Source organism: Schistocerca serialis, chromosome 5 (assembly GCF_023864345.2).
Source record: "Schistocerca serialis cubense isolate TAMUIC-IGC-003099 chromosome 5, iqSchSeri2.2, whole genome shotgun sequence".
NCBI lineage: Eukaryota > Metazoa > Arthropoda > Insecta > Orthoptera > Acrididae > Schistocerca > Schistocerca serialis.
In genome coordinates, this window is record NC_064642.1 from 472,836,875 (window position 1) to 472,860,462 (window position 23,588).

The following is a 23,588-nucleotide window of genomic DNA, read 5'->3' on the forward strand; positions in this document are numbered from 1 at the left end:
GAGGACGGGAACGTATTCCACAGCCGTTAACACCAGGATGTCGGCCCCCGCGAGGAATTTTACTTTCCTGCAGCACGATACTCTGATTTCATACCTCACACGGTTGTTATCTTTCACTTTATCTTCCGTACCACAGCATATTGCGGCATCGTGCCATTTTCCAAGTAACTTAATGAATAATAATACTGGTTCTTCGGTGGGTGCATTACTTTAAGCCAAAATCAATCAGTACACCCGGGCCAGAATAACAAAGTGACTGTCAGCCAGTTGGTTACAGAACTACTGTAGCAATAACGAATCAATCAGAGAATGAGCTAGTTGAAGCCTTTCATTCTGCTCACCATATGGTTCAAATGGCTCTGAGCACTATGGGACTTCACATCTGAGGTCATCAGTCCCCTAGAACTTAGAACTACTTAAACCTAACTAACCTAAGGACATCACACACATCCATGGCCGAGGCAGGATTCGAACCTGCGACCGTAGCGGTCACGCGACTCCAGACTGTAGCGCCTAGAACCGCTCGGCCTCCTCAGCCGGCTCCTAACCATATACTGCTTGCTACCTCAGCTGACAATTGGTTGGTTGTTTGAGGTTTAAGGGACCAAACAGCAAGGTCATCAGTCCCTTGTTTCAAATATGCTCCATTCCGCTAATGGGACATCTGAGGAAAGTCAGAACAATAAAACGGAAAAAGGTAAAAACGTAAAAGGGCAGTCATGTTGTCATTGGTAAAAACAAAATGAGGGAAGTCGGCATGAGAACGAACCCAACGCTATGCTGAAGCAGCATAGGCAAGACCACCTGTGACTTAAAAGGTGCAACCGCTAGAATGTAGAAATACGTATGGGAAAAGGAGACTAACCAGTCCTTAAAAAAAAAAAGGTAAAACAGAGTAAAGGGGGAAGAAAAGAGGATCTCGGTCAGGGAGGTGAATCGGGAATCACCAAACACGGCTTACAGTGGGAGACACCCAAACACTCACCGCCCTGCCCCAACACCAGAGAGAGATTAAAAACCTTAAAACTGAGAATAAAAACCACTTTCCCGGAGGAAACCAAGAACCAGAGAGACCATCCGGGAATCGTCCGCCAACATCAAAGGTAAAGTGTGGGGGAGTCTGTACTTAGCACGCAGAGCCAAAAGAAGGGGGCATTCAACCAAAATGTGGGCTACTGACTGGAAGGCTCCACAACCAGAAAGTGGGGGTTGCTCATCACCCAAAAGAAAACCATGGGTCAGCCTGGTATGGCCAATGAGGAGACAGTTGACAATTGCCACAATCGGCTGTAGGCGACGCTTGTGGCCGGTAACGCAACCAACATTTTTGTTTCTCGCCCAATTTCAGCTGAAAAAATGCAGGATGTGTTGTGGGACATAGTGGAATACTCCCGCATCAGCCCCTACAGTTTTGTGAAGTTCCGATAGACGGCGGCGCTATACGTAGACTTCAAAATGGCGTCTGCAACGGTGGTGCGTTCAAAACACAGAGCTGTCGTCGAATTTCTTTTGGCGGGAAACCAGACCATCGCAGATCTTCAAAGTCATTTCCCATCTCCCGCGCGCCGACCGGCAGCACACAGCTGACTCTCGCAACGTTGGAACGTGCGGACAGTCTTATTCGAGGTAATGAGCGAATTACAATGAAACACCTCGCCGCTCAACGTGACGACTCTGTTGGTTGTGCTGACACTCTCGGCCACCACTTGGGGTACTCCAAGGTGTGTTCCAGCCGGGTTCCTCGCCGCATAACAGAAAAACATTCAGGGCAACGAAGGACGATCTCTACGGCAAGGAGTACGTGGACGATGTGGAGGTTATTATGCAGCAAGACGTTCGCTCCGACATCGTCCAGTAGGGTGGTACCATGCGGGCATACAGGCCCTCCCAGTAAGGTGGTGCAAGGCCCTAGCACTGAGAGGAGATTATGTTGAAAAACAGGGTTTTGTAGCCAAGATAGTATACGAGGGCAGTTCAGTAAGTAATGCAACAAATTTTTTTTCTCGGGCAATTTTGGTTGAAAAAACCGGAAATTTCTTGTGGAATATTTTCAAACATTCCCGCTTCGTCTCGTATAGTTTCATTGACTTCCGACAGGTGGCAGCGCTGTACAGAGCTGTTAAAATGGCGTCTGTAACGGATGTGCGTTGCAAACAACGGGCAGTGATCGAGTTTCTTTTGGCGGAAAACCAGGGCATCTCAGATATTCATAGGCGCTTGCAGAATGTCTACGGTGATCTGGCAGTGGACAAAAGCACGGTGAGTCGTTGGGCAAAGCGTGTGTCATCATCGCCGCAAGGTCAAGCAAGACTGTCTGATCTCCCGCGTGCGGGCCGGCCGTGCACAGCTGTGACTCCTGCAATGACGGAGCGTGCGAACACACTCGTTCGAGATGATCGACGGATCACCATCAAACAACTCAGTGCTCAACTTGACATCTCTGTTGGTAGTGCTGTCACAATTGTTCACCAGTTGGGATATTCAAAGGTTTCTTCCCGCTGGGTCCCTCGTTGTCTAACCGAACACCATAAAGAGCAAAGGAGAACCATCTGTGCGGAATTGCTTGCTCGTCATGTGGCTGAGGGTGACAATTTCTTGTCAAAGATTGTTACAGGCGATTAAACATGGGTTCATCACTTCGAACCTGAAACAAAACGGCAATCAATGGAGTGGCGCCACACCCACACCCCTACCAAGAAAAAGTTTAAAGCCATACCCTCAGCCGGTAAAGTCATGGTTACAGTCTTCTGGGACGCTGAAGGGGTTATTCTGTTCGATGTCCTTCCCCATGGTCAAACGATCAACTCTGAAGTGTATTGTGCTACTCTTCAGAAATTGAAGAAACGACTTCAGCGTGTTCGTAGGCACAAAAATCTGAACGAACTTCTCCTTCTTCATGACCTCACACAAGTCTTCGCACCCGAGAGGAGCTCTCAAAACTTCAGTGGACTGTTCTTCCTCATGCACCCTCCTACAGCCCCGATCTCGCACCGTCGGATTTCCATATGTTTGGCCCAATGAAGGACGCAATCCGTGGGAGGCACTACGCGGATGATGAAGAAGTTATTGATGCAGTACGACGTTGGCTCCGACATCGACCAGTGGAATGGTACCGTGCAGGCATACAGGCCCTCATTTCAAGGTGGCGTAAGGCCGTAGCACTGAATGGAGATTACGTTGAAAAATAGTGTTGTGTAGCTAAAAGATTGGGGAATAACCTGGTGTATTTCAATGCTGAATAAAACAACCCCTGTTTTAGAAAAAAATGTGTTGCATTACTTATTGAACTGCCTTCGTATAATAATGTGATATATTGGAATCCTTAATAAAACCAACCTGCTTTCGTAAAAAAAAAAGTGCTGCATTACTTACTGAACGCCGCTCGTAGGATTTGGTTGTCCCTCTGTGCGGCGTCGTTCTTTTGCACGACAGAAATATCCTAAACCAGATGAGAAAAATGGCAGAAAGGGACATGACTTACTATCTTACCAAGCAAAGCCACTACTGCCCGTTGACGGGCAGCACGTGCACGTACCCAGAACTGAAACGTTCAGCTGTAGTGCGCAGGGTCTCTCACTTCCATGCTCGACTATCAATCATTTTGTTCTTTTAATTGGGGTGTAGATGCGAGAACTTACGGGATTCATTTCTATGATCACAAAAAATTTCCGATGGAAAATATTGCCGCACTTTTCTCTTATAAGTGGCACAGGATATTGTACGATCTGAGAAGAAGGCGCGTGGCACTTTGCGCTGTTTTTAAGAAAACAAAAATGGTTCAAATGGCTCAGAGCACTATGGGACTTAACATCTGAGGTCATCAGTCCCCTAGAACTTAGAACTACTTAAACCTAACTAACCTAAGGACATCACACACGTCCATGCCCGAGGCAGGATTCGAACCTGCGACTGTAGCGGTCGCGCGGTTCCAAACTGTAGCGCCTAGAACCGCTCGGCCACACAGGTCGGCGTAAGAAAACATTTCCATGAATGCAACTATGCGAAATTGTAACTGCGACTGACGTGAAGAGGTACGAGAGACGCAAATATATGAAATTGTCTCGTGTCTTCAGTGTAGTGTTACTTCCGAAATAATGTCAGCCAAATAGTCCATCTGTGTACATGTTATCAGGAACAGCTGTGTCAATGATAAATGAATACTGGTCCGGAGTATGAAGCTATTACTTTTTCCGTTACGATAAAATTTCATTCTACTCATTTAGAACATAGCTAGGAGTAGGATTTTCTCGTCCGTTCCTTGCTTTTATGAGGATACGACTTCTGCATCCTCTTTTCACTAGAATTCCCATCTTTGGCAGTGGAGATGTGGAACGAAAAGTGACACAACCTCCGAGACCATAAACGGCGAACCACACAAGACTGACAATCATGTCTGCTAGTAGGCAATATTTGTCCGACATCTAATAACTGAGACAATACGCAGAAGCGGGACGGAAGGGAGTGAGGCTACGGCATGGGCTGTTTCCGCGCTCTGCGCCTTATCCATCGCCGCATTCCTCTCAGCTGCCTACTGTACTTGACACTCGCCTAAGATCGGAACTGAGTTACACTACGGAAAATAAACTAAAAATAATACTTGAAGACGATATGGAACCATTCATAACGTCCTTAACAACTGTGTAAAGAAGTAAAAAATATGAGACACCCTTACCAGTTTTGGTATGTATTTGCTATTTTTCTCACTGTTGTCTACATCTGTGCTCCGACGATGACCGCACGATACGAGGCAGTGCACCAGTAGTACCATTAGCCCTGTTCCCATTCCGTTCGCGGGTGGCACGCGGAATGGAAGACTGTCGGCATCTCTTTATACATGAACCCAAATTTCCGTTGTTTTGGCCTAGTAAACTTTGTTGCCTTCGCTCCTGGCGATGCCTCTTCGTCAAGAACGACAAACTGAATTTTCATTAATTTCGAAATGGCTATATTTAAAACGTACGACACTCGTACCTCTGTTTTCTTATACTATGTACAGTGCAACTGTGGAAGACAGCAAATACTAGTTGACAACTGGTGAGAGAATCCAGCAAACGGCAAAGCTAAACTTAAGAATATCCCAACCTCTCAGGGTGACGCTCAAGGACCCAACGTTGGTTATTACGAGGAAAGAAACCTGTGGTCGGAAATGAATGTCAGGCGGTTCGATGTCTTGAACGAATGATATATGTTCGTAAACCGCTTACGTCTCTGCAACAAGCTTCGTGGCGCTACATTGAGGAACAACGCAAGTAACGTTAGAGGCACGACAGAAACTGAGATTGAACTAAACTCCCAGACGAAAATGACCTATACTCTTTTCACTGGAAGCAGCCCAGAGGTTGCTTTAAGCGAATCGGAGGAAACGAAGGAAAATCTCAATAACGATGACAGGATGGGAATTTCAAAGGCGGTCCTATCATGGATGAAGGCTAGGCAGCAGTCAAGGGCGTGGCAGTAACTATTATGAAACTAAATTGCAGTAGCTCAAGAAAAAGGCCTTTTGCATGCTCCGTGCAAAAGCTGTTTTTCTCGTAAGCTACTGCAATTTATATACAGCTGTTCCGAAAATAGTCATCACAGCAAACTTGTTATTATGACACTGCTGCGAACTCAGATAAAGATGGGATTGTTTAGCTGGCGAGAGAGCGTAATTCCACTGGCAGACGTTTCAAGAGGGGCGTTGTGAACCACGGAGAGATTTACTATTGAAATTTCGGGACAGAACTTTTCAGGAGGAGTCGGAGAACATATTACTTCCTCCCACATACATTTCGGGTACTGACCACGAGGAGAAAATTCGAGAAAGTAGAGCCAATACAAAGGCTTACCGACAATCTTTCTTCCTACGCACTATTCGCGAGTGGAACAAGTTTGGAAGGATCAGATACTAGTACCGAAAGTACCCACCGCCACAAACCATTAGGTGGCTTGTGGAGTATGATATAGATGAAAGGCGATAAATACCCACCAAATGACTAACAGGATTTGTAATAAGAACTTTGTTTATTTTACTTCATTTGACAAGAAACGGGAAAGAGGTTTAAAAATGTAGGCGTACATAAACGTAATCTGTTTTCAATATCGTAGGCAAAACGCGTTTAATATTTTAAATTATTTTTAAAAAAAATGGACGTACCGTCGCGAGGTTTTGCTTGGAGGTAGACTTCGTCGAGATGGAGAAGAGAGAGTAATAAGACTTCATTCTAGAAGAGGTAATTAATTTAACAAATAGACATATTTCAATGGCGTTAAAAAATAGCGACAAGCCGACGAAGTGTTCGACTCCGCGTAACATTAACAAGTCGTGTCAGAAAAGCACTTACGGTGTTCATTCAGGCGTTCATTCGAAGTATTTTACTATAAATACAAATTAAACATTTGAAGCGTATAGAGCGACTATTATTACAAAAGCGATCATATTGTCACTGCACAGCTTCCAGCGGCGTGGTGCGTCTACGAAATAAGACGGAGGAGATCACAAACATGCCTTCTGAAACGTCGCGGGCGCACTACGAGTTTGGAAAAGATCTTACTGCATACTGCGTTGTAGCAGATGACAGCACAATAGTGAAATTCATAAATTAATTTATTAAACAATCAACCCTAGAATGAATGTGATCGCATTTTTTTGTTCCATTCGGGGAGTTCTACCCAAAAACAAAACGCGCGTGGCTATGACCAATTTTTGCTTTAAACATTTGAAAGCGTTTTGTAAAGAAACAGATGGTGGGAAACGCCTACAATTTTGCCAACACGGAACTTTCAAGGTTTCCTGCCTGTTGCTTTCGAGTACACGTCGGAAGTCGAAGTTTCAGTCGCAAACAATTTTTAAGCGGAGGGTTAAATTCAGCGTTGTCAGACGCTGCCACCGACTGATGGGTCTCCCGCCAATCTACAAAATCTTTCAAGCTTTCTATCATGTAGAGACTAACGGAATTCCATGATTGCTCTCTCGTGCCTTCCAAACTGCATAATATCGAGAGCAGAACGTTCTAAAGCAACTTACATCTCCACGATTGGATTTATTTCTGGTGTACACGGGGACATGTCAGCATAAGGGGCAAGCAATGAGCTGAAAAAGCTTTCCAAAATCATACAAACTCTTAGTTCCTATAATAACTTTGTCGCGCAATGATTACTGTCGACGGCTTGCAGTTAACACGAATGATATGCAGCGAGGACATTAGCTGTAAAGATACTTGGCACGCAGCTAACCAGTAGCACACACCTCATATCTTATGACTTTAATTACGTGTTAACATCCTGAGCGAAATGTGATCACTGCACAGCCGAGGATGACAGTCTTCATTCTCTTTTAAACAGTAGTGTGTGAAATGCGGAAAACAAAGAGCGAAAACACTACGCGAAAATCTCAAAAATGCTGAAGCTTCGAACCTTTAAATATAACTAATAGTGCATTAGACTTCGTGAAAGGGATCTTTAATAACAATTTAAGTTTGTACTTGCTTGTCTGCTTGGCTATCTCATTTCATTAGTTTCTGGAAAAGATTAACTTTGAATGAGAAATGTGTAATGTCTTTATATCGAGGATAATAATGTGTACAGGTTTTTATTTTAAAAAAGTTTAGTATGCGCATGTCCTATGTAAAAGCAGCATCAATTTGATGTTATCTCTTGTTTTTTGAATTTTGTACCTGGCAGTACAGATCATATTCTGAAGTCAGTTGAAATAAAATAAATAAATAATACTAATAGTTGGGCACTGACAGTGTTACAGAATGGAGTAAGAAGAAACACGATACTTCGTATTGATTTTACTATATCTGATTATGGTGGTTCTCCCGAATTGTGGCACGAGATAAACAAATAAAATTATTTTGGCGATCTAAACAAGTTTTCACCACTAATCATTAATTGTAATTAATTAATAACTTAATTGTAAAAATTGAAATCGAACTGCAAACACTATAAATTAATTTTATCACTGGTGGACCTTCTTGAAACCAATGGTTGTTATTTAATTAAAGATTGTTGAGGGACACAGCAAACAGCCACAAATACTTCTGAAAAGACTCATTCGTTGCCATGACTGATGCTGGGACTACGAAGTTGAGATGGCTACAGTTGTTTTGTTGCACAGCTGTTAATGATTAAAAGTTAGCAATTGCTTAGAATTCAATTACGGATAACTAATATGATCCCTTATCTTTTAAGAGGCTTTTTATCCAACGTGGTAAAACAGTAACCTAGTCAAACAAAGGATATGCTGATGTAAGGCATTAAAATGTTTGTCAGCAGCAGGTGTTCTCGACCCAAACTCTCACGTACTGTATTACTGCAGAGTACGAGTATCTACGTAATCAATGAGCCGCACGGGGAGGCCGAGAACATAGGCTGCAGCAACCTGGTGGTCACTAGTGACCTAGGGGCGGCGTCGCTGGGAGAAGGCAGGAGGTGGCTCGCGATCAGTCTACTACGGACGCTTCTCTGTCCTCACCGCACTACTCTACAATGCTCTGTCCTCTTCTGGTTCTCGTTCGGTGGCCGAGTCGCCTCACACTTCTCGGTTGGTATGTCGCTCAGCATACCGAACAGCCGACATTCACCCTGTCTGCTCATTACATAAAACATTACTTCCATCTTATAATAAATACCTAAAAATGTCAAGGAAGCCATGATACTAAAAAGTTAATTTGTTCTATTATGACAGGAACTGTTTGTGACACAGAAGTGCAAAAAACCGGACAATTCTCAAATTAAAAATGTGTAAACAGCGCCGTTACCGGTTTCGATACGATAGTTTCGTCTTCAGACAGCTGTCCACGTTTAAAATTACATTTAGCTTCTACCGTACATGTGACGTTGGCTATTTATCGTTGGGGCTATAGTTCCTCGGTATGGCGGTGCTCTACGGCACAAAGCGAAGTAACAAAAAGGATTAACTCACTATAATTGGAACCAACAATTAATTTAAACGCGGAAACAAGTTTCTATGATAACAGCTAAGCTATTTTTTGTGCTACTCATATGAAAATCCTGCGTCATTTTATAGCAATGTTGACAGCTTTGAAAATTTGTAATTGGGGGCGTAGTATACAAGATTCAGCACTTTTCTGAACTTCGAAGGTAGTCGTTCCTGTGACCGCTTTTGGGCCGTTATGGTCCTCTTCACTTGCATTTATTCGTGTCGTTACTTTTCTCCGTATAGTAACTGCTGTGCGACAAATCAAGTATAGCCATCTCTAGGTGGCCATATTGCCCGATATCACTCACTACAGTGAATGAAAGTCTTTTCAAAAGTATTTGTGGCTGTTTCTTGTGTCCCTCAACAATATTCAACTACTATGGATTTCAAGAAGGTCTAGCACTGATAACATTCCTTTATAATGAAACTTCCTGGCAGATTAAAACTGTGTGCCCGACCGAGACTCGAACTCGGGACCTTGCCTTTCGCGGGCAAGTGCTCAACCAACTGAGCTACCGAAGCACAAGCACAAGCACAAGCTTCGGTAGCTCAGTTGGTTGAGCACTTGCCCGCGAAAGGCAAGGTCCCGAGTTCGAGTCTCGGTCGGGCACACAGTTTTAGTCTGCCAGGAAGTTTCATATCAGCGCACACTCCGCTGCAGAGTAAAAATCTCATTCCTTTATAATGTTTACAATTCAATTACTTCCAATTTTAAAGTCTCTTCTCACTTTCTAAGTTCATGATCCAAAAAACGAAGGTATTTCTCGGCTAAAACCTGAATTTATGTGAACGTCGGCAGATAACGTACTGCGCCGACAAAGATTTTGTAGCAACTAGATAATGAACTTGGTTTTGCTAGTTCCAAGGTTTGGTGGGGAGTTTTTATTTCATTCACTGGTAATACATATCAATAACATTTTTAATTCTTATGTTTCTTTTGATCTAATTACAGAATCTGGTGATAGCAGTAGCAAAAACATATCAGTAATATAATAATCTGAGAAGTTTCTTTGGCTAAGTTCATAACGATCGTGGGTTTATTTCAGGAATTTATTTTCTTTATTAATACGATGGGTCTTTCTGCTCTTAAGGTTGTATCGTCCCGCATCTCTCGCTTTGTTCTACATTAGAATACATTATGTTAGTAATCTACAAGTACCGGTAATAATCAGTACGTAAAAACAAGCGCATAAGGTAAACCAACACGATTATAAACGAACATTCACTAGCCCTGTACAAGCATCCTGCTCTCCATCATACAAACAGTTGCACGTCCTCAGTTATTCATTCGTAATTTTCAGTTTATTTTCACTGTATATAGGAAACGAATCGTGTCGACATGCAGATTTCCGTATCCGAATGTTCCTACGTATGTCGTTTCTACTGAAAATTGCTGATGTTAAAACATTTTACAATGATCTGAATATACAAGCATACAGATCCTTCGTAATCGTTGTAAGGAGTGGGACTATTTCGCGGCTCTAGGCTACTGTGAAAATGCTACACGTAAACGTGATTAGGGCATCCCAGATACTAATTAGCAAAAAATGCACTCATATCTACCTGCCACAGCGCATAGCACAAGCATAAAAGACGCAATTTCCTCCCATCAGAGGATGAAATGATCCTTCAACCCGGTCTGGATTCAAAGTACACGTTTACTACCTCGTAATGCTCGTATAGGGCGCGTTTAAAGGCGAAAGCCAGTGCTTAAACCCTGCGCACGAATCCAGCGTGAAACTCAATGGCCGTGGTAGCCACAAACGGCGAACAGCTGCGTTCGTCCTCAATCGAGGCAAGAATTTAATGGTACTTCTAGGGTAGTCCGAGATCTGAATACGCTCGACAAGATGAGAATACGATGGTGGAAATTTCTCGCTGGGACACTGAATCACTTGATACTTCTTCACTACACTCCTAGTGGCCAAAAAATTAAAGTGAGATGTGAATAAGCCAGTGTTTTACGGCATTTGTGATAATGCCGTGCCGCGCATTCCTATTAAGAAGTTTTGTAGCTCTGCTGCACGGCACACGCTCTGCGACGGAACGGTGTTTTACAGAGAAGTGCAACTTACTGCCTAACATGCAAACACTTTTATCACAAAATAAAAAAACGAAACATGAAAGCCGCCGACATAAGAAGAAGTAGCACCAAGTAAACTTTTAGAGTTTATTCGCAGCAGATGTTGGCCCAGACGAGTCAAATCGTGTCTCTCTCCAGCTTTAAATTTTTGTACAAATGAGAAAAGAGGCAGACATCTGAGAGTAACTTTTGCCACGGATCTAGGATTACTTAAAATAACTCCGCGACTTGGACCCACTTATATAACAGCGCCAACAGGAAACCATCGAGAACAGGAAAAAGTATGGGTCCGCTGTGGAAAAAATGAAGCCTCTTACTGCTATCATATAACCATTAGAATAAAGACGTCAGAATGTGTGAAGTAATTTCTGCACACTGGGATAAATTGTTCAAATACAAATGTATATGGGTCTGAGATGTGTGAAATGTAGCAGAACAGGAAAGAAAGTATTAAAACAATAGGCATAAGGAGAGACTCTAATGTGATGCATTTAAGAACTTTTTTTTTTCTTTCGGACAGGGAATTACATAGTCTCAACCCAGTGAATGCTATTTTCATGGACTACGAAACACATTTCGTTCTTTGCGGGCATAAACTGTTAACTACGGCAACTGTTACCTGAAAGTCCAGATTATATACTCCAACCCAACACTCCATTCAACTCTGCCTCTGCACCTTTAAAGATCCAAATCTGACACCCTCATAAAAGAACATGCACTTTGCATCTACAGTGGCTGTATTAAACTGAATCAGTGTTTCTTACGACAGTTCAAATCTGGCATTCGTTTACACCATACGTTCTCTCTCGTTACCGAATCCATTCGTCAACAAAATAATATCCATCACAATCGTAATATGCGTACGAGGATTGGCAGAGGCAAACACATCAATCCGTAGAGAGTGTGAATAAGATCAAGGATATGAAACGTTTCTGTGGCTTGGTGCTACTGATGTAATCATTACGGCAGTATTCCGTTGTCACGCTGTTTTCAGATACTACGCACTATCCTATGTGAGGTTTTTTGTACCCGCTAGTTCATTTGGAGTCAATGAAGAGCCGATATGGTCAAAGATGCATTTCATGGAACATTATGAACGTATGCAATGATCTGTACAAAATCAAGGAGAGTACTTGGAGAAGTTGGGAGGGCAAAGTTCCAAATAGGCATAATTTTCTCAAAAATTTCACAATAATCCTCCGGAAATCCTCCACGAGTACATAGCATAAAGGCCATTATTCCGTACAAGACGCGTTCCAATGTAAAGAACACATGGGGGTACGAAACTATTTTATTATTGTAAAAAGGCAAAAGCGTTTATTTATTAGAAGAAGAGTGCTAGACTGTACGTAATCGTGCTTACAGTCCGGTGCACAAGTGTGTTCATGGAATTGCTATGAAACCTAAAAACTTATAAAATATATTGAGACAACATTATCAAAACTTGACACAAGCGGCAACTCTCTGACAGAAGAATCATTCCTTCCTAATTTAACTTCAGTCAGATAAGAGTGGTGCCTGTTCTAACGAACAATCTACAAGAGTTCCAGTCAGCTCAGCGTCGAATACGAGTACTTTTTTATTGCACATGAAACTATCCTTGACGCAGACAGTCCACGCTCGTTCCTTTTCTCTATTTATTGCCTGGTTACATTTAAATGCAACACCATGGGAGTGGTTACAGCCCGAGCGTACCGTTGCTACCTGTGTACGGTATTTTGTGCAGCGTCCCAAGAATAAAAATTCTGAAGCAATTAAGTAAAACATTAAGACCTAACATGTTTCGCTTTTCTGTCGTCACCCAGACTGAACTCGAATCATTGTTATATACGGGTAAAAGTCTAGACAGAGTATTAGTCTTTAACCAGGCGTTCTTGCAGTATTTCCAAAGTGCTGTTGGTATTAGGCGATAGTACTGTGCGAATAGAATCTCTAGTTTCTGGTCGAACTTGGCTCGCGAATGGGGGGTAATACTAACAACGTGCCAGGGTTCATGTTAAATGAACAACAGTATATCTGAGCATTTTAATGCAGTATATTACAAAAAAAATGCGGTCGTGTGTATGCTTAGTTATAGTGAATCTCATGTCAGCGTTCATTATAGATATCATGAGTCCGATTAACATCGACTTATTTTAAAAGGGATTTATTGCAAGTTTCATGGTTAATTTCTTAACCATTAGCTGAAACAACGAGGCGGAATTCAAAAGGAGTGACGTCACTGTTTTTAGAGGAAGGACACGTAAAAGATGTGAAGTCCATTACTAGTTGCAACTACACGAAGTCTTATATCTCTTTTCTGTCATGGACTCATTCGTTACCCAAAAAACATGATTATGCGGAAGAGGCTCCACATTCATCTACCGGCTTATGAATTCTGCATATTTTATACCGTCGGTTAATCGATTCGTCATGCCCTCAGGCTGCTGAAGCTAAACCGTTTGCTAACAACCAGGAAGTACATAGTAGCACTCAATGGGAGCGCGTATGTGGCTGGCTATATGCAAGGCCGCTCATTCGCGAGTGCGAGTTGCGGCTATTACACTACGGAAATATGAGAATGCAGGCTTTCTCGGCGAATCTCGATGATAAAATCTTCTCGTTTTTTTTTATTTGGCCTTTGAGTTCTTCTAGGGTTGACAGCCGAGTCAATGTGTTGTTTTCCAACAAAGTTTCAGCAAGTTTCTTACTTGCCATCTTCAGGCGAAGAAGATGGAAAGTAAGAAACTTGTTGAAACGTTGCTGGAAAACAACACATTGACTCGGCTGTCAACCTGAGAAAATTTTATTATGGAAATATACTTCAGCATATACTCCATCTTCAGTTTCTGGCATTTTTACTACAAATGTCTTGTTCAGTAATTGCTATAACAGAGGCTTCACGATTGTTTGAAACCTGCGGAAGAAATTGCAGCAACCAGTAACCATTTACGTTATCAAATTACATCACTTATCTTAACCGCTGCCAGGTGCTTTTACACCCATCTACGGCAGATACACATTTAGATTATTAGCCAAAGCAAATAATAAATGTAACATTCGTTATCAATACTGTCATTTTCTTCTTTCCTTTCAGAACTGTAATTATCGAGATATTAACATAGTGCATTGTGGAGATACGCCGCATGTCTAACACGTTAGCAACGTCACAGTTTCAACACACCATTAATTCTTCTCTTATGAGAGAATGCTCTTCAGTTCGCCGTGGAATCTATGTTAACTGAATCTAACAAGTAGGGGCCGGATTAACTTTTGGACGCAATTACGAAATTTACCTGTTCGCACAACAAGCTGAGGCTACTTGCTATATTCGTTCTTACCACCGCTGCCATTCGTTCTTTCAAGTACAAAGGTTCTTAGGCTGCTAAGACGATTTCATCACTGGAATGAAAGATTGATTCACTATTAGACTGATTCACAATTTCTAGCCACAAAGTGATGGCTAGTTAAGTAATAAATCTTTGCTATGTTCAGTTTGGTCGCTGCAAACTCAATACATTATCGCATGCCTATCTTGGGATCTATTTAGTAAACTGAAATCCGCAATACATTTCGTCAGTTGCACAGAAAACTCTACAAACAATTATTGAAACTGAACACTGTAGGACGATGACACGAGCGTATAACCGGATTTTACTGTAATTCTAAAAATAACATAATTTTCTTTGTTGATGACTAGCTATCCTAAATGAAAGTAAGCAAGAATTACCGGACGTACTGAATTAAATAGACAGACTATTGTGCACAGCATATGGGTTGAAAGAAAATCTAAGACAGATGAAAGTAGTGTGGAGTAGCAGAAATGAGTTCAGTGATAAACGTTGTTTCATAATTGGCTATTGAAGGAATTCTGTTATCTTTAAAGCAAAATTTTCTATGTTGGCCGAAGTCATAAGAAGCAGACTAGCACAGACAAAGAGAGCAGTCCTCACAAAGTATAATACACCAAACACGGGCCTTAGCTCGCGACAGATAATTCCTGAGAATGTGAACATAGAATGCTACGGCACTGACTCACGGAATGTGAGAAAGCCCGAAAACAGGATAATAAATGGGTCTGAGATGAGTTACAGGACGATGCTAAAAATTAAGCAGGCTGATGAGATATGGGTAGGTTCCCACAGAATCGGAGAAAAAAAAGAATATTTGAAAACAAAGACTTGAAGAAGGGATATGATGATAGGACATGTATTACGAAGACATCTGGAAATAGCTTCCAAGGTACTAGAGTGACTCGTAGAGGAAGTTAGAGCTTGGAATACATCCAAAACATAATTTAGGATGTTGGGTGCAAGTAACCTCACACTTTACGCAGATGATGCTGTTATCTATAACGAGGTATGGTTGAAAGCTACACAAATATTCTACAAGATTTTAATCAGATTTCAAATGGGTCAAATATTGACAACTTTCTTTAAATATTCAAAAAGTAAAACGGTACACTTCACAAAATGCATCAAATTAATATCTTATGTACCAGCAGTTATAACTAGTCAACACTTGCAAATATCTGGGTACATTTAAAAATGGATTAAAAACTCTTGACGGCAATAAAATATTTACAATGGTTACTGGTTTCGTTCACAATGTGACTATCCTGAAACCATTTATACAATGACAGTTTTTAATCCATTTTAAGGTACTTTTAGCCAGACTGCCATTTCTCCACGAGAAATGTTCTCAAAAATTACAAATGGCTGGGTGTAACGATTTATAGCGATCCGAAAGTGATCACTTAAGGTAAATCGCATGTAAAAGCAGATGGCAGATATCGGTTCAGTGGGAGGATACTGGAAAAATCCAATAAGCCTATAAAGGAGTGCGACCCACACCCATGTTTTGTTACTAAAGTAGAAATTCCGCAAATACTTTTGATTGTTTTTATTCTATTTATTTATAAATTTCATTCTGTGCGATCATTCTCGCCATCAAACTGTCAAACTGGAACTGCACATGCGCGTGGGACCGACACCACATAAGACAAGGGTATTTAAAAAAGATACCAGCATTAATGGTCGCGGGTTAGTTCGGCCCTTGGGCGGGGGTTACTGAGACGCTGAAAGAGCTGAACTAGCAGACGGTTATGCGTGGACGCTATTTAAGGCGGGATGGTCCACCTTTGAAGTTCCAAGAATCGACCTAAGCGATGAATCTACAAATATTATCGGACAGCGCGGACAGTGTCACAGCGCGGACAGTGTCAATTAAGGAATAATTCTTTTCGCGCTCCAGAAGCGAATGGAACGGGGAGAAACCTTAGTAAGTGGTACAATCGCAAGTATCCTCAGCCAAGCACTTTACAGTGATTTGCGCGTTATGGACGTAGATTGGTTTTGAAAAGTATTCTGCATTAAGCAAACACAGTTTCCTCTTTTTCCATCCCTACATGTTTCGGTGAAGTTCCACACCACCATCGCCAGTGGATCCATCTTATTTTCTGTAGAATAACAGGTAAACATTGCATGATAATATATACAGACTAGGAATTATCGTCATTATGTAAGATTTTAAAATATACAACTTAATAGAATATAGTGACTTTCCTGTACCTGTCCGTCGTCTGACAGCAGATGATATTTTTGTAGCTTATAATCTTTGACTAATAAGGATTTCTCTAGTTTATATCATCCTGATTATATGCAGATGACAGACTGTACCAAAATATCAGCCGTATTGCAGACGATAGACAGGTAGAGAAACAAATCTATTAAGGTACTTGTTTCATACAACAGAACCTGAAAAAAAAACGCAACACCCTGAAGGACTGTGTTCAGTGGCACCAAGGCGTAATATGTGCACACTGTGGGACTGCAGTGTTAGTGATTCATTTGTCGCGCTCATCGGAGTTCAAATGGCGCTCAGGAGGTCGGTCTGTGCAACCTCTGTTTTGTATCCGAAGGCAGAAACTGTGCTGAGTTTAGAGGCAAACAGTGTTTGCAATACTCATTCTAGGGTACAACCTTCTCCCACCGACGAATGCATACCCCTGTTGAACAGCTTCTCACCCTTTGAACGGGTCACATTGTGGGCCTGCAGGAAACTGGATGGTCGTATACAGAAATTTCTGCCCATATTGGGCACAATGTAAGGGTGTTGTGTCGCTGCTTTCAGCACTGGTCTGCGGAATTACCGACTCCAGTAGAGCAGATTCTGGACGACCGCGTAGTACAGACGCAATTCGAGATCGACGCACTATGCGAGAAACGGTGGCAGACCCAACCTCACCCAGGAACGACATCCGGCCATATGTTGCACCTCCTGAGTCATCAGCCACCATTGGGAGCGGCCTGCTTGCAACTGGATCAAGCTCACATGTGCCTCTGGTCAGGCTATCACTCACACCGCCAAGCTTGGCAACTCCAGCGCCGCGAGAGAGTCGACTGGAGAGTGGAATGTCTTCAGTGATGAGAGAAGGTGCTGTCTGTATGTGAGATATGCACATGCACGTGTTTGGCGTAGACGTGGTAGGCTGCCTATTCGGGAGGACATTCGTCCAAGACAGACAGGTTCCTGTCCCAGGTTTCGTGGTGGGAGTTAGGGGGAGGGCAAAATTACAACTCGTGGTCACACTTACTATTTCTGCAGGGTAAAGTAATCACATGCTGTTATCCCCAAGTCTTCGACAGAAAGGTGATGTGCTTCTATAGCAGGACAGTGCACGTCCACATACGGCTGCAGCGACGCATCGTGCTCTTCATCGTGTCCAACAACTGACGAGGACAGCGAGATCACCAGATCCCTCGCCGATTGAACACGGATGGGGTATGCCATTCGCCACCTTTATGACTGGATTCGGCACCTTTATGATCAGATCGTTTGTATGCTAGAATAAACTCCTGCGTTGCTAACAGAGTGGTGTACACTACGTACTGATGCGACTGTTTGGGCACTCTTTATTGTGACGTGTGTTTCATTGGTTTATTACAATATATTTACCCTCTTGTGGGTCCACTCGGTAGTATATGTCTTTTAAGGACCAAAATGATGTACTACTGCTTTGATAATCTGTTGATGGTAACTCAGACGAAACAGGCCCATTGTTAAAATAGAAGCAATAATTTTAATAATAATATTGCATTTGTGCAAGTTTCAACTGGACGCCAGTTAAGCGACTTGGGCATCTCCAACCAACCCAGTTATCGACGCGGGGAAAGGAGAAACTACAGTTGAACGTGGAATCCGAATGACGTGTTGTTGCTGGTGAATCTCCACACAATTGATAAGTGAATGCTACGTTAAAACGCAGACTGAAAATCCGTGTTCCAAATAGGGTTCGATCTCGCACCTTTCGATTTGGACAAACACTCTTTACCGCTATAGCACCAGGCCCTGCCACTTATTTTATTAAAATGCAATGGTGACAATCCAAATGCTTTTTCTTACCTGTTACTCGCCAGAGAAAATCCCGCTGACGTGGTGATACTTCACCGAAATATGTATGGGTGAAAAAGAAGAAAATTGCCTTTGCACAAGGCAGAATACATTGAGATGACAAAAGTGATGGGATAGCGATATCCACATACAGAGATGGCGGCAGTATGTAGTATCGCCTGCGCGAGGTACAAAAGGACAGTGCATTGGCGGAATTGTCATTTGGACTCAGGTGATAAATGTGAAAAGGTACCCGGAATGATTACGACCGCAAACCAGGAATTAACGGACTCTGAACGCGGAATGGTAGGTGCAGCTATACCCAAAGGACATTCCATTTGGGAACTCGATAGGGAATTCAGTATTCCGAGATCCACAGTGTCAAAAATGTGCCGAGAACAGTAAATTTCAGGCATTACCTCTTACCACGGGCAACGCGGTGGCCGACGGCCTTCACTTAACGACCGAGATCACAGGCTTTTGCGTAGAGTTGCCAGTGCGGAAAGACAAGCAACTCCGCGTGAAATAACCGTATAAACCAATGTGGGCGCACGACGATCGCTTCCGTTAGGACAGTGCGGCGAAATCTGGCGTTAATGGGCTATGGTAGCAGACGACCGATGGAAGTGTCTACCCTAACAACACGACATTGCCTGCATCGCCTCTCCTGGGCTCGTGACCATGGTCAGGTCAGATGAGTCCCGATTTCAGCTCGTTAAGTAAGAGCTGATCATAGAGTCCGTGTGTGGCGCAGAGCCCACGAAGGTTGTCAACGAGGTACTGGGCACGTTACTGGTGGCTCCGTAACGGCGTGGGATGTGTATACATAGAATTGACTGCGTCCTCTGGTCCTATTGAACCGATGACAGGAAATGGTCATGTTCATCTACTTGGATATCATTTGCGGCCATTCATGGACTTCATGTTCCCAAACAACGTTGGAATTTTTGTGGATGACGATGTGCCGCGTCATTGCGCCATATTGCGCGCGACTGGTTTGAAGATCATTGTGGACAATTCGAGCGAATGGTTTGATCGCCCCGCATGATCCCCATCAAATATTTATGGAACGTAATCGAGACATAAGTTCGTGCACAGAATCCTGCACCGGAAACTCTTTCGCAATTACGGACGGCTATATAGGCAGCATGACTCAATATTTCTGCAGAGGGCTTCCAACGCCTTGTCGGGTCCGTTCACGTCGAGCTGGTGCACCAGGGCAAAAGGAGGTCCGACACTATATTACTTGGGTGCAAACGCGGGCAAAATGTGAATTGCGGCCTGAAAAAATATATTGGCGTCAAACAAGTTAGTGTTTGCTAAATAAAAACGACCGTCTCCGGTGTTCACGGTTTGCAACACGCAAGTGTCGCACAGGAAGTGTGTGGGGGCGCTGAGAAGATGTCAAGGTCGCCGCCGGTACCCTGCCAGCAAGTAGCCGCGTCGAGGCGCGGCCGCGGCGTCCCGCAAGCAGAGGTCGGGCGGCGGCGGGGTGACGACCCTTACCTAGCCCAAGGCGGGCCACAGCCACAGTGGAGCCGCACCCTCGTGCGGGTCGATACGCACCGCGGCGGGGCGGGCAGCCGGCCTGTCCCACACGGCGCGGCTCTGCCCCATCCCGTCCGCGCCGTGTCATTACCCCCGCGGTGACGCGCAGTTTGGGGCAAACGCCCTCAGCCCGTCCCGCTCTGGCCTGCCTCACCGAGCGCTGACGCCGCCGCCGCTACCGCCACCGACGCCCGTATCGATTTTTGGGCCTGCCCGGCTCGGCTCGGCGCCGCTTTAAAGCCCGACTAGGCGGGACGCGACGGCTCCACCCTGCCGCGCCGAGGCACGGCGGGCGCGCGCCGACAACCCCCGACTCCCCCTGGCGGGCAGCGCTCGAGGGGGAAAGAAGGGAACAGAACGGAACGGAGCACGGAACACGGGAGAAGAAACGCCGCGCGCGGCGGGGCGGCTGGCCGTCTTGGCTGGCGTTGCCAAGTCTCCTCCGCAGCTTGTGCCGCCGCCAGCGCGTTCTCTGATAGCTGCTGCTGCTACTGCCCGCCTGACACCGGTTGTCCCACTCGTTCACCACTGCCGATATTCTCAACACCTCAAACGGCCAGCGCCATCCGAGTACTATGCTCGCGCCCACGAAAAGAAGACAGTAAGAAAGCAACACAAAACGGCATCAAACTGTCTACATCTGCGACTGTATTATCAAATTTGTATGAGATAACAGTTTTCAGCTTCAGCCAAATTTTCCAATATTTACGGGTACCAAACGTTTCGTCAGGTTGCCACTATAATCAGGTGCTTAATTTTTATTTATAAATTTAACATTTCTGTTCTGTCCAGAAATAAAGAACCGCTCTACACGCAAATACGTATAGTCGTACAACTTAAATGTAAGCAAGACGATACAATACACAGCCTATTCATGATTATGTTTACTCTTCTTCAATTGGCCGTGCTTGCAGCTAAAACCTACCGTTTGTAAGGTTGTGCAAAACACTGTTTTTTTCATATATACTCAAACATGTTTCAGCATCTCTGTGTTTCCTCAGTGCGTTTTCTTCATTTAAACCTTAATTTAACGTAAAAGAGACCACTGAGGATGGCACAGAGGTGCTGAAACATGTTTGGCTGTATATGAAAAAGCACCGTTTTGCATATCACGTGGATCTTATATCCAGTAATTAATACGAAGGACATTGGAGGAAAGCATTCTCCGAAAAATCTTCACGAAAAGAAAGGGGAAGCTAATTAGGTTTCTGCTAAGGGATGTAGGAATTTTTAATATGGCAACAGAAGGGCAAGCAGGGGCACAAAATTGAAGGGACAAAGACAGATTGGGATGTACAGAATGACTCTCCAGAATGTTAAGTGCAGTATGTCTGTTGATGAAAATATATTGAAGATGGGAACAAATTAGTTGAGAGTAATGACAGTATGGAAGAATGAAGAAGTATGAAATTGTAGAACTATAAGAGTATCAGAAAGTGCATAACGTTTCTCTGGTATGTTAGGCACAGTGGACATGCAGAGCAAACGATTAGCCCAAGCTAGAAATACCCGTTCGACGGGAAGAAATCAACTGAAATAAACCGAGTACCACCATGAAAAGGACCTGCAGATCATAAAACAATTACATTCAGGACAACAAGATTAACACAATGCCCTGTTTAGAACAGAGTGAATGATATTTAGTCTAGATTGTCATCAGAGCGAATACTTGGCAAACACCTAACGAAGAGTTTAATCTGAAACAATGTACTGTGCATTGTAAGAGAGAAATCGATAATTGACTCTGTAATAAAGAGCCGACATTCCTAAATAAAAGCGCCCCTTGAATTATTATTTTTCACAAATTAAAAAAAAAAAACCAGCAGGTTCGGTGCGTTAAGACCACCTACAGTAGCCGCCACAAGCCTGCTGGCAAGCGTCGTGCAGATGGACTAATGACCGAGGGTCACATGACTGACACCCCGTGACGGCCAATCACGGCCGCGACGCACTGCCGAGACGACGCTGCAGCGATCGAAGATGTTACACACACACACACACACACACTTTCGCCCCGATACATTCCTCCCTGTATACGCGCGGTCCTGCCCGTCACGCCTCCTTTGGGCTTCCTAGAAATACATTTATCCACGGGCCGAAAAAGACAAAGAAAAGAAAAATGAACTAGGCAATTACTCACCCCGCATTTTCAGCGATGACTGTTGACATGGGTCGTGCATCAGCATTAGGGATAACAATCCTTGCCACTTGTCGAGTATTTTGTGCGTTTCTGGCAGTATATCCTTCACGAGCCCGGCGCAATATTCATGTACACACGCACTAAGCAAGGACGCTGCGTCACATCCGACCCAATTTCCGAAATCACTGACCTCAATCTGTAGCGTTCCGTTGGCACACACAGACCGAGCTTTGCGTCACCTGCTCACAGCCACAGACAAAATGTAATTTCTGCGGGTCTGCTAAACCACTCGTATTTCACAATTGTCTGCGCTGTCACCACACTTAACTCACCGCGCTGTGATCCTGAAAAACTCTGTTTAGAAATCCTAGTAAGTACACACGGAAAGTTACACTTATTTTCTGTACGCGATGATTTTTTTTAAAAAAAAAAAAAAAAAGAAAAACCGAATTCCTTTAACTTAAGGCACACTGACTCATATTTATATGTGAAATAGGGAACACAAAATTCTAGCGTTTAACAGTCCTGGCAAGTAGTGTTACGCTTATTGTTACGTCAGCAGGACTCAGTACTGTCGCGGAAACACTGTTTTGTTCACACACACAGCGTCGCAGCCATTAGTGTTTGATGCATCGGGAAACGTCGTACGAGGAACACTTTATTCTCCGGAGTGTATGCGAAGGCCGGTTTCTTCAGGCACGAGGGGGCTGCTGAGGCAACTGTGGTTCAGTTCGCCACCAGGGTGGGAAGGAGACATTGCCGCTGCCGGCAGCAACGGCGCCCCGCTTCGGCACACACCACACCGCGCCACGCCACTCACACACGCGCCTCACACCACACAGCTCCTACTCCTACACTGGCGGGCCGCTGCGTGACTGGCCGCCGTTGTCCCACAGCGCCGAGCAGCATGCCGCCAGGTGGCAGCACCGTCGCGGCCGCACGCCTCGCGCCAGTCCGCTATTTCATTGCCAACCTTCCCGCGCCATACTACCGATAAAACCAGCGGACGACATCGTGACCTTCTACAAACGTCAGCAGTACACACGGATGTGAGTTTCGGATAGATAAATCATTTCTCGTCAAATAATTTTATTGATCACCTCAACGCAGTACTACCATAACAGGAAGCTATGAAGAAAGGACGTGCCGAAGTTGGTACTACCTGCAGTACTACTGTTGCCCTACAGATCACAATCACAATAAACATATATTCACTGCATTAAAAACTACCTTAACTTACATTCTCTGTAAAAATTACGAAACGTAGAAAAGCAAGTTTCACTTTGTACATGCCATAAAAACAAACGCGGACACAGAAATCTGTGGTGTAACTGAATACTTCTGTTCGTCGCATAATTGTAAGTGAAACACATTTTGACGCGTCATGTCACTCTGTTTATAGTTTGCAGTTGTGCCGCGAGTGTTGCGCTTATAAATACTTAGATTAAGTAATACCCCTGCAATCAAAACACAGTGTAGGCAGTCTCTTTACTAGACCTGTTGCATCTTATAACTGCTAT

General features: G+C 43.8%; 1 protein-coding gene across 1 annotated transcript in view; it reads right to left on the reverse strand.

The window, feature by feature from the left end:
* LOC126481335 (nuclear receptor coactivator 3-like) overlaps positions 1 to 22,466 on the reverse strand; it is a 309,936-nt gene extending 287,470 nt beyond the window's left edge. Inside the window, exon 1 of the mRNA XM_050105013.1 lies at positions 22,069 to 22,466. Coding sequence (XP_049960970.1) covers positions 22,069 to 22,097 — 29 coding nt within the window. The 5' untranslated portion in view covers positions 22,098 to 22,466. The remainder of the gene's footprint in view (positions 1 to 22,068) is intronic.
* Between the last annotated feature and the right edge of the window lie 1,122 nt (positions 22,467 to 23,588).